Source organism: Chenopodium quinoa, unplaced genomic scaffold, assembly GCF_001683475.1.
Source record: "Chenopodium quinoa cultivar QQ74 unplaced genomic scaffold, ASM168347v1, whole genome shotgun sequence".
Taxonomy (NCBI): Eukaryota; Viridiplantae; Streptophyta; class Magnoliopsida; order Caryophyllales; family Amaranthaceae; genus Chenopodium; species Chenopodium quinoa.
Genome location: NW_018745105.1, coordinates 2,798,175 through 2,810,456, shown reverse-complemented (window position 1 = coordinate 2,810,456; position 12,282 = coordinate 2,798,175). Strand labels below are relative to the sequence as shown.

At 38.3% G+C, this 12,282-nt stretch overlaps 1 protein-coding gene across 1 annotated transcript; it reads left to right on the top strand.

The window, feature by feature from the left end:
• Positions 1-2,383: 2,383 nt before the first annotated feature.
• LOC110710000 (rho GTPase-activating protein 2-like) lies at positions 2,384-6,485 on the top strand. Its single transcript, XM_021888261.1, has 4 exons — positions 2,384-2,871; positions 4,112-4,232; positions 4,360-4,710; positions 5,018-6,485. Exons 1-4 carry the CDS (start codon positions 2,528-2,530, stop codon positions 5,582-5,584), a joined length of 1,383 nt encoding a protein of 460 aa, XP_021743953.1. The 5' UTR covers positions 2,384-2,527; the 3' UTR covers positions 5,585-6,485.
• Positions 6,486-12,282: the final 5,797 nt, after the last annotated feature.

Genomic DNA, 12,282 nt, shown 5'->3' with positions numbered 1-12,282 from the left:
CCGATTGTTTGCAGAACCCTTCATGGGGACCGGCTTCTCAATTGAGATCCGTCCCTTGATTTCCTTTAGGATAAATTGGCTATCCTTGTTAAACACATACTTTGGGGAGTATGGTTTGAATTCGTTTTTCTTCTTCTGGGACGGCTGTTTAGAGGAATCAGTTGCCCAGACCTCTTTTCTCTTCTCGTCTTTGTTTGACGACTGCTTCTGTCGTCCTTCTCTTTTGTCGGACCTTTTCCCGTCTGACTGTTTTACCGTACTACAAAGATCAGTCGCCTGTATATAGGCTTCTGCTTCAATCAAGGCCTCTTGAAGAGTCGCCACCCTCTTTCGGACCAAATAAAATTTGAAGGTTGACCCGTCTTTGAGACCTCTGAAAAAGTCAGTATAGGCTACTTCATCCGGTAACCCTTGAATCTGTATTCTCATCAGGTTAAACCGCCTGATGTAAGAACGAATCCCCTCCTTCTCGCCCTGCTGAATTGTTCCTAAATCAAGGGTCGTCTTCTTCGCAGGGATGTTCATGGCGAAGTTGGAGGTGAATAAGTTAGCAAGCGTCTTGAAGTTATTTACACAACCAGTCGGCAGGTTGCCGAACCATTGTTGTGCGATTCCTTTGAGAGTCGCTGGGAAACACTTGCACCAAGTGGGATCATCCAACCCTTGAAGGTACATCAGGTTGGTGAATGCCATCAGATGGTCTTCTGGGTTAGTAGTGCCGTCATAGGCGCCTACTAATACATTTTTCACTTTGGCCGGCTGAGCGGCTTCAGTAATTTCCTTGGAGAAGGCCGACGGTTGTTCACCAAGTCTAAGCAACCGTAGCTGCCAGTCCATAGGTTGGACATTTTTTGCTGCATGTCCACCAAACGGAGGTGGCTGTAAAAAATACTGTTGTTGCGGTACAAACGGTAAGTTTGGTACCGCCTGGTCGCTATGAAAGCCGGACTGACGGGAGGTGCCGCCTGACTGACTCTCATGATACGACTGAGTATGCCTCATCGAGGTATTTCGCAGACTGTCTTGGAAGTTTGAAGTAGAGGCCGACTCTGACAATCGGTCACTCTTCTTCTGCTCTAGCAGTAGCCGAGCGTCTGTGTATGTTTTCCTCGACCCGTCCGCCTGAATATGACGAACAGGTTTCCTATTTCCTGGAGTACGAAAACGGTATTTTGTGAAATCAAGGGCGGGTGGCTCCCACTTCCTAGATTTAGGATGAGGGGTCGCCTCTCGCCCTTGAACTGGTTTCCTCTTCCGTGAAGTGAAGGGTTTCTTAGCCGACTGCTCCTTGTCCAGAGCAGGCGGCTTCTTGTTGATCAACTCTTGAATTTCTCCCTTGAAGTCCCTCATGAAGGTCATGAGTTCGTTCCTTGTGATGGGAGCAGACCCATCAGTCGGCTGCTGCCGAACAGGCGGTGCGCCTGCTGGCTCGCTTCCAGTTTGAAGATGTTCCCGTTCCCTCCTTTCGGTATGACGGGTACGTCGGGCCCTTAGGGTCCCGTCTGAAGCTGTGTGAGCTTCAACTTCAAATTCATTCTCAATATCGTGGTCCGACTGAACTAGAGGGTCGTCCAGGGGACGTCTCTCTTCAGGAGCCGGTACAAACGTGGATGCCATCTCAGAAGTACTCTCCCCACAGACGGCGCCAAGATGTTTCGGGGTTTTCTGATGACCTGCGGGAGAGTTACAATTCCGAGACTGGAACCGGACGCCTGTACCTGCAAAACAAACGGATGCTCCGGATGATTGGAGATCCGCCTCCGACGGTCAAGTTAGTACTTGATTAAGGAGTAATTAATGCGGAAATTAAAGTGATTGGGTCTCTCTAGGTGAGAGTGTTTAATGTGTGTAATCTGCGTTTTTTGTGTAATCTCCCTTAATGAGGATTAAGGGAGGTATTTATAACCTCGGGAAACGTGTCAATCTAGGTTTAGGTTAACCTTGGGCTGATTGGGCTTCCCTCGGAAGTTGGGCCTAGGTGACCGGTTATCCCAGGTGTCATGGGAAGGACACGTGTCGTGTCGTAATTGGTCCATAGTGGACGGATCATTGCTTGACACGTGGCAGGCTCCTATTGGCCCATGTGACGGACACATGGCGGAACCTGATTGGTCCACTTGTCAGATGGTGATTGGTGGGGAAAAATCCCCTAATCACAACTCATTTTGTATTTCAACACTCAAATTTGAGTCTCACAAGGAGATAGTCTAAGCAAGCAAAAAATCAAGTTCATTTAAAACAATACAAGGGTAACTTAGGAAATCACAAAGTAAATAAATATGGAGTATATTTTTACAAAAAATAATAATAAAAAAAAATGGGGTCCCACCTAACAAAATTTGAAAGCAGGTGGCCGTTTGAATCCCACCTCCCCAAAAAAGTATCCCACAATTTAAAAAAAAATAAAAACCAACAAAACACAACACAACCAACAAAACCAAACTCCCCATTTCAAATCCCACTCTCTCTCCACTCCTCTCTATCTCTCTCACACCAACACACACAAAGTTGTCAAAAACATCATAGCATGACTGGCCTTATAATGGTCACTAAAGGCGGAGGCTGCGGCGGTGGCGGTGGCGGTGGCGGTACAAAAAGTCCTGCACCAACAAAATCAGGTTCATGTTCGTCTACTGATGAGCAGAGTCAGCTATCATTACTTGCATTTCTTATATCCGCGCTTCGAAAGTCCATGGTTTCATGTCGCGTAGATCGAACCGAAGAAGTTATTTCAGCAGTTCATACAATGGATATTGGTTGGCCAACTAATGTTCAACATATTACTCATGTTACTTTTGATCGTTTTCATGGTTTTCTTGGTCTTCCTGTTGAATTTGAAGTTGAAATCCCTCGTAAAGTTCCAAGTGCTAGGTAAATTTTTTTATTAATTTTTTCTTTTCATGGTCTTGAATTTGTGTTTACGGATCTGGGTTTTTAATTTTTTGTTCAATTGGTTAGAATTTGAGTTTAATTTGGTTGAATAAGTGCAGGATTTTCATGTGATTTCATTAATTGAATGTCAAAAATGAGGCTCTAATTTTTAAGTCTGAATGAGTTGTTGTTGCGCTCTCTTCATTTATGACTTTTAATTAAATCACTGGCCCCTCTTATTTTTGTCAAATTTCAAAATTTTAACTACTCTCTTTAATTGGAATGCAATTTGTTACTCTATAGTAAAGTTATTTTTGTTTCTTTTAGTAAGGGTTGCTTTCACTGGTAAAACCGTAAAAGGCGTCTAATAGATTTAAACCCGTGCAATACACATAATTGTATTTAGATTCGGACACTTTTGGTTCATTTGTTAGGAAGAATTACCCCTTATAGTGTACTAGGTTTGACTACCTTTAATGTGGCCAAGAAACGTAATTTTCGTGTTTAGCTTTAACCCGAAATTCGTGGTTTGGATTGGAGGAGAAAGAGTATAAATATTCAGCTTTCTTCAACTTTTAGGCTTATCATAAAATATACTTATCTTGATAACTAAGAATGTAGTTTGCTTCAATTGTTCAATTGCTCTATCTTGGCATACTTGTTATTATAGGAAGGTATATCTATATTCATCTTTCCAATAAAGGGTTTTGTTATTGGGCTGCTACGTTATGCTATAACCATGTGTTACATTTACCGAATTGGTATCAAGGGAGAACTTATGACAAAATCACGCGTTAATTGGTGTTATAAAATTATACGGGGTACTAATTAAGATTCTTCTATATGGAATTTGGGACTAGTTTTAACAGTTTACAGTTATCTGAACTTTAATAAAAATCATGTACTGTATGTTCTTTCATTTCAATTTTTTGTTTTGACAACTTATGACAAAATCACGTATTGACTGGATAGTACTGAGATTGAGTGATACGATGAGGTTTCACAGTTGTTACTTGGAGCAACAGAGAAAATACTACTATGATCATGAGTGTCATCTGGCACAATGCTATAACTAAGTTTTCAGATGTTGTAGTCCATTCCAGCCTTAAGCTTCTTATGATTGTCGGATTTTGCATTCAGGAAACGAAATATTTTTACATTCTAATGTGCCTGACATTTGATCTGGTTTGATGTTTCTTTAATGTAATGTTGACTTGATAATGAATCTACATCTTTGCAGTGTGAGCGTGTTTGGTGTTTCAGCAGAATCAATGAAATGTGCGTATGACACCAAAGGAAATAGTGTCCCTTTCATACTTTTGCTAATGCAAGAGAGGCTGTATTCACAAGGTGGTCTTAAGGTATGAATTTGCGCTGTGCTTATTAGCTACAACTCTCACAAGTGCAGAAAAAATAGAAGGAAATAAAATTTCTGTTCATTTTGATTATTTTTGTCATCTAATTAGAGGATTTTTGTTATGTTTGCAGGCAGAAGGAATATTTCGTATAAACCCAGAAAATGGTCAAGAGGAACAAGTTAGGGACCAGCTTAACCGGGGCATTGTGCCAGACGACATAGATGTGCACTGTCTAGCTGGCCTTATAAAGACCTGGTTTCGGGAGCTCCCTTCTGGAGTATTGGATGGTCTTTCACCAGAGCAAGTTCTTCAATGTAACAGTGAAGAAGATTACTTTGAGCTGGTGAAACAGCTTAAACCAATGGAAGCAGCACTTCTCAATTGGGCTATTGATCTTATGGCTGACGTGGTAGAGGAAGAGGAGTTAAATAAGATGAGTGCCAGAAATATTGCTATGGTTTTTGCCCCAAACATGACTCAGGTATAAGAAGGTTCTGTATAAGTTTTTCGGCCAAGGCCCAAGGGTATAAGAAGTTTTCTGCTGACTGCTATATCACTTATAAATTTATTTTCAACACGATTAGCTTGGCATATGAGACTGACACCCAAAATATAACAAAAAACCATAGTAGTATGAAGTAACTTCACTAGCCTATAGTTAATCATTAAAACTGAAGATTGTTGTCAAGCACATTGGTTAAATGATGAACAGTCTATCAATCTATTTGTTTTTCAGTTATTCTGGCTCATCCATTATCAAGCTAATCATCTCTGCTTAATGCATGCAGATGTCTGATCCGCTCACTGCTCTAATGCATGCTGTTCAAGTCATGAACTTGCTCAAAACACTTATAACAAAAACACTTAGGGAACGTGAAGAGGCTGTCACTGACGAGAACTACTCACCAATGTCATCCCGTTCGTCAGGCCAGGAAAGTGATGAGGAATATGACAGCCAGCAGGAAATGGATACGAGCTGTGATTCAAGAGGGCCTGGCTCTGATTGTGATGAATCTGCTGATTATAATCACGATAAAGAGTATGAACATGATGATGAAGGCGGATCCTTAAGTGAAGTAGGCCATGGTTCCTTGAGTGAAATAGGTGGTTGTTCCTTGAGAGAAATAGAGGAATGTTTCTTAAGGCAATTGGACCGAAACAAGATAACAAGTAATCGTACTGATGAGGCAGAAATTCTAAATTCTGAAAGTAAAACCTGGATATACAGATCCAGTAGTGATGGGAATCTATTCGAGTCAAGAAGCTTATCAGAAAGATATGAGAATGTTAAAGACGTTGAGATGGATCAACTAGTCGAGACTGCCTCTTCCATGCCCTTGCTCATGACTAGTTGACATGAGTGTAGAGACTCTTATCTTCATATGGTAGCCTTAAAGCATTTATTTGACAAATGTTTTGTTGTATGAGCATTGTTGTGTTTGTATATTAGTTTTACGCGTTAGGAACTTAGAATTTCATCGAGTCAAGGATGGAATGTTAGGACTGGTTTGCTTCGTGTGGATTATAGTAGTCAAGGTTCAAAGGTTCAGTTTGCCACTGACCTTTTACTAGAAGATACAAAAGACTTTCTAGCTTTTGACACTGTACTGGTTAAAGTCTAGTATTTGAAGTTTCAAGTCTAACCATAATTGTACTGTTACAATTTTTACGTTGAAAATCGAGCATTTTCGAGGTAGCAGTCTTGCTAAGCAATGTTTGTAGCTATGAAATTGCTCTTAATAGAAGTACAAGAGTACGTTCTCTGCTAGCTGTAGCTTAATATAGCTTGCTTCGTTTGAATTGAAGTCAATTCTCTGTTTTCTTTCAAGGAATTTCGAACTTTTTGACCATTTTTTTATTTGAATCATGAATTGAAGCTATTTAACGAATGTCTTCAGTAGAATAGTATACTGCTGAAATTTAATTCTTTTGCGCATGTTCAAAGCATGGTGTGAATGCTTAGTATTAGTTACACAACTTTTTTTTTTCTTTTTTTGGAATGCTTTCCGTTCATTAATTCAGATGTAAAACTATTCATTTCAACTAAAGCTGTGTTATAAGAACATCTTTTTTTTTTTTTGAATAGATTAGAACATCAACTTAAGTTGTGTTATTTACTTATTTTCTTTTCAAAAAAGTAATTACAGAGAAAATTTTAGGGCTATGTTAAAAAATAAAAAAAGAAAAAGGCTAAACAAATTTGATCATGCCTAAACATAAGATAAAAATACTGATCAAAGTTCATTCAAATATTCAAAATTGGTACTATTATTTTCAATAATGTTATAAAATCAGCTAACTGATTCTCTCAACCTTTTTTTTTTTTTTTTTTGTCCCATCCTTACAAACTTACAAAGTATACAACCAAAAGAAAATAAAGACATTAAGGCTAACGCTCTTTAATTGCAATGAGGATGTTGCTTTTGCTTTGATGAAAAAAAGATAGAATAGCATGACATTTTGAAACATAAAATCTTAACTATTTATGGGGGTGGGCCTTGGTCCTATCTAGACTCCCTAGATCCGTCCATATAAAATACGAGAGAATATTAATTTATTTTCTCAATTTTATTTTATTTTTTACAAGAAAATTGTCCGATTTGAAATTTCTTAATATTCCCTCATTTCTCTTTAAACTTTTTTTTTTTTTTTTTTTTTTTTTTTTTTTTTTTTTGGTTTTATGTTAGTACATAAGAACAAAATACAAATAAATTCATCAAAACAAATTACTAATAATATTAAAAGTTATGATTTTTCATTTACAACTCTAAAATCTAAATGATGCATTAAAAAAAGGAAAATTTTTGAATTACCACCCAAAAATGTATCCATTTTTAAAATAACCACTCGTTTAATTTTTTATTTTATTTTACCACCTCTTGAATTAAAAAAACTACTCAGATTACCACCCATTGCAAAATTCTGGTGGATTTATGGCATGTGGACCTACCCAATGGCTAGTAACGGCTATGTTTAAGCATTACAATCAACCATGTTTTCAATCCACCTCCCCTTTAAACCAGTTTATTAAGTACAAGACAACATAAAACCAAAAGAAAACAAGTAAAATAACCAAGAGCTTGTTATCTGAATTGTCAATTTGCCACTACTACTGATCATCTTCTTCCTGTTACCACTAAGAGCCGTTAGGTGGGGCCTACATAAGAGAAATCCACCAGAATTTTGAAATGGGTGGTAATCTGAGTAGTTTTTGAATTTAAGGGGTGGTAAAATAAAAATAAAAATAAAAATTTAACTGGTGGTTATTTTGAAAATGGATACATTTTTGGGTGGTAATTTAAAAATTAATAAAAAAAATCAATGCCTAGCTTCTCTCTTTTCTCTAAAATCCTAACATCTATTGTTGAATTTTAGAGGGATTTCAATCAGTTTTTATCAATGGCAAATTCGGCCCTAATTTTTGTTTTTGTGTGTTTTTTCTCTTATTTTAGGTTTATAATAACTCTTCCTTTTTTTAGGAGGATAATTTCTCCTTCAAAATACAGAATGTTTCTTCTTTTTTAGATGATTTGGCTCCTTCAAAAGACCGGGTTTTTCTTCTCTCTTTTGGTCTTTTGAGGGAGAATTTGCTTTTTTTTATTTCATGGGTTTCTATAGATGATCTAGAGTTTCTTCATAGGTAAAACTTTGTGCGGGATCGAAAAGGAGGTTAATCGTTCGATTACAATCTAACAAATCAGACGAAAAATTTCTTCACGACTACTACAGATCAATTGACCCCCTCGCCGAAGAAGGGGGTATGAACAATGCACGACTTGCAACAACGATTGTAGATTTGCTTACATACATAATGTTTTTATTTGATTCAATTTGTTAAATAATTATGTCTCGAAATCTAGTAGGGCTCACTTCAAATGCAAATATCTCTCAAACTATAAGTGATTGTGAGGTGATTCAAGTTAGAGGTGACAGCTTTTTTCAAGAAAGTTCCAATGATAGGTCATATGCCCAATTTTGATAAAGTTGTGGCCGTTTTACAAAGAACTGACAATGCTGGAAATTTGCTAATGAAGTACTCGACAAGGCACGCTCATGCCTAGTCGCAAATTTCAGAATTTTGGTCTGACTTTTGCTTAATTGTTTTATGGATAATTTCCTAAAATTATATCTTTTCTATGATGGCTATTTCAGTAAACTTCGGGAACAATTTAAGGTTTTATTAGGGTTTTCTTGTATTATAAAAGGACTACCCTTAAGTTGATCAATTACGAGAGAAGAGAACCAGAATTTTATTTAGAAAGCTTAAGGGGCATCAAAGGCCACCTCAGTTATAACACAAGGGGGATCTCTTCGATCCACACCCTTAAACCATCAAAAGATCTACTAACATTAGCAACTAGCAAGTGTGTGAGCTACACTATTTCCCTTTCTCCCAACAAAAGAAACATCAAAAGATATGCAAATACTAGCAAGGTAAAAAATATCATTTAAGATTATACCAAGACTCGAGCATTCAGTCAACCCAGCCTTTAGCTTGAAAAAGAGGGACTAATGTCCTTTGAACAAGTGTATTATTCGGATAGAGGGTGCGGAATTATTAAAAAGCTAATTATTCAGTGAGGTCAAGTGATTAGAATGCCTAGTTAGAGACCGCTTCCGATCAATAATATTAATGTATAATTAATATTACAGCTTAATCTTGACTGATCCCTTCGGGTTACACCCAAGCAAACTAACGATTCGTCATGACGAATTAATCTGAAAGGAATTAATGAGTCGCTCGAGTATTATGAACATAGACGTCGGACATCGAGCTAGGAGCGTCGAGACCGAGCGTCGCAAGTCGAGTCGAATTAATAAAACGACGAGACGCTAAAAATCAATTAATCAACAATTACCAAAACACCCCTAGCATCGGAATGCCCCAAGCAAACCGGGTGCTAGGGGCATATGGTGCTAGCATGGCAACTACTCTGCACGCCGCACCATGCCGAGGCAGGTTGTAACGTTGGCTGGTGCATGGCGCAGCAAGCTAACACGCCAATGCTAGCATAGCTAGCCGTGCATCGCTAGCAAGCATGCTAGCGCAGCACATGGCTAGCAAGCTAGTAGCATGCTAACATGCTAGTAATGGCGCGCAAGAGCCTCGGCCAGCAACCGCAAGCATGTAAGGCATGCTGGGCCGAGGCAGCAGCAGCCCACGCAGCTGGCGCCCAGCCGAAGGCACGAAGCGCCAGCAAAGCAGCCTTGGTGCCCAAGGCCAGGCCTGCCAGTTGGTTGGAGCCGAGAGAACAAGGGAGGGCGGTTTGGGAAGCTTGGGGAGCAAGGCTTTGGTCCCCCCCCCCCATCCCTTGTGGTCCTGACCTACTCTCTCCCTCCTTGCTTAACACTTGTTGAGTAATTATTGTATTTTTTTTCTTTTGATTTTTGATTTAAAAATAAAATTGAAAATAGATTTTTTTTTCCAACCCTCCCACATTGATGGGAGAGAGGAATGTTGGTGGGAATTCTCTATAAATACCAAAATATTGAGATTTGAGATACCCACTTGAGTTGAACTCAATAAGGCATCTCTAAAAGAGAGAATACCTTTAAGTTCATAAAAACTCGAGTAGTCTTATTTTTGGTCTAGCTCAGCTGAAATCTGAGTAAGTGTCGGACTGGTCGTGTTGTGGGTGGATTTCCGTTAGAGGTCTACGCATTTGCGGGACTCGTAGCTTTCGAATTAAGAGCTCATAAAGTTAGTGAAGCACGCGCCAAGGATAATATTGTCTTTCTCCTTATCTTGTTTATTATGCTTATTAGTTATATTAATTGTGAGCGGGTCTTGGGGTCGGGTTTTGTTTCCGCGGAAAGTCGGACTTTCCGAAACCCAAAACCCCACCCGTCGATGTAGGTCTAATTTGACTAAACCACGTAAATCCTTATGTTTATTCTTTATCTTCTTTTTTATTTTCCCGTTCTTATTTTTCGTTGACTTGTTCCGTATAAATCAAACACAATTACACGCTTATTTTTAAACACAGTTATTATGTATTTGTTAGATCTATATCTCTTTTAGATGTTGTATGAATTTTTATTAATGAATCAATATTATTTAAAAAAAAAATGTGTTTTCTACGTAGCTGTGCACACCATGACCGGCTAACACACACCAAAACATTGATCAAGTAACTCCTGAACAATCGAGTAACTCCTGACTGATCAAGTAACCTTTGACTGAGTAAAACCGACACTAAAAAAGTAATCCCTAACAAAATAAAACTGAGAAGATATAAAAATATGAAACATATCTAACGAAATCCGGCATTTACCCACAACCTCAAATGTATATTAGTTATAAATATTAGTGAACTAGATTCCTCCACATTTTCATAGACAAATTTCCAAGATTAATTAGTGACGAATCCAACATATCTCTATATTCTTGTTTGTTATGATCATTACTCCGAAGTTATTGAGATAAACTCCAAAAATCCTATGCATTAGAAACCATGAAGTTCCAACTATAACCCAAATGCTCAATGTCAATGCCCATAACTTCAAGTCCACTGCAACTGTGTAAGTGTGTAACACCACAAATTGTTTAAAGTTGTGTTGAAAATAAAAGTATGTTTTGATAATTTATGATCTTAAATGCGGTAGTTTTTACTGCTATTATCAGTGATCTTTCGTCAGTCATCATACCTGACCGAGTATTTGAACAGATTGAAAATAGTGTTCTGTTGCGTTTACTATATCAAATTAAGCCAAATGCTAGCTGTTGATTTGATGTTTAGTACCCAACATTCCACATTTAAGTACCGATGTACTCAGCACCGTATTCTAACAACTAAAACTTTTGCATGCCCCCGTTTTACAATAATTTTATTGTACATCGAACATTTTTATAAAAAGTGACCATTTTCTTTATAAAAGTGACCCTTTTTCTTTACAAAAGTGACCCTTTTTCTTTACAAAAGTGACCCCCTTTTTTTTTTTTTACAAAAGTGACCCCTTTTTTTTTTTTACAAAAGTGACCCTTTTTTTATCACATAAGTGACCCTTTTTTTTCCACAAAAGTGACTCTTTTTATCACAAAAGTAATTAAGCTACATATGCAAATTGCAAAACAAAATATCAAAATCTCAGTAGTTTTTTTGTTTTTTTTTTCAAAAGTAAACCATACAAGTATTATTTTACTTTGATTCCAAAATTTCTGCTACTGCTTCCAATTACCATACAAGCATCATCACCATCATTACCTTCGAAAGCAAGGAACGAAGAGCTTGATGCCGCGATCGAAGGAATGAACGATCAAACACTCAACAACCGTCAGATCACTGTTGACGAGGCTCAAGCTCGCGACAGTTGTGGCGGCGATGGTGGCTTCCCGTAGTGGGTGAAAAATAAGTGAGGAGAGAGAGAGGCTCAAGCTTGCGGTAGTGGTGGCGGTGATGGTGGCTTCCGTAGTGAGTGAAAAATAAGTGAGGAGAGAGAGAGAAACTGATAAAAGTATGTAACGAAGAGGTTCACGTGCTATGAATTTACAATAGCATTATTGTACATTCGATTTTTTTGAACAATTGTGTTCTAACAAAATTAGACAATTACTCATCATTCATCACATTGTCTCAATGTCTCATAATTAATGGAAAATTCTTAATGGTGACCCTCAAACTTTGCTACACCTCAATGGTGACTAGAGCTGTCAAAAGCTGACCCGACCCGAACCCGATTATTAATCGACCCGTCTGAACCCGAAAAAATGGCGACCCTAACCCAATCTGACTCGACCTGAAACCAACCCTAGTACCGAGTTAATCCGAGTATTTGAGACCCGAACATGAACCGACTTGGAGATGACCCAACCCGAATACAACCTATAAATTATTGACCTGAACCGAACCCGATCTGAACCAAAATTGACTCAAACCCGTTTTAACCTGTCAAAACCCGAATTTAACCCGACCTGTTACTAACCCGACCTAAATTCAACCCGACATGTTCCTAACCCGACCTGTTACTGACTCACTCAAAATTGATCAACCCAACCTATTACAAACCCGACCCGAAATCAACACGACTTGTTATTGACCCGACCCGAAATCAA

Bases quoted from the DNA above. Each gene is read 5' to 3' on its own strand.
- LOC110710000 (XM_021888261.1), top strand. From the start codon at position 2,528: ATGACTGGCCTTATAATGGTCACTAAAGGCGGAGGCTGCGGCGGTGGC. The intron at 2,872-4,111 runs GTAAATTTTTTT...ACATCTTTGCAG, and splicing joins CGTAAAGTTCCAAGTGCTAG to TGTGAGCGTGTTTGGTGTTT. The intron at 4,711-5,017 runs GTATAAGAAGGT...TAATGCATGCAG, and splicing joins TTGCCCCAAACATGACTCAG to ATGTCTGATCCGCTCACTGC.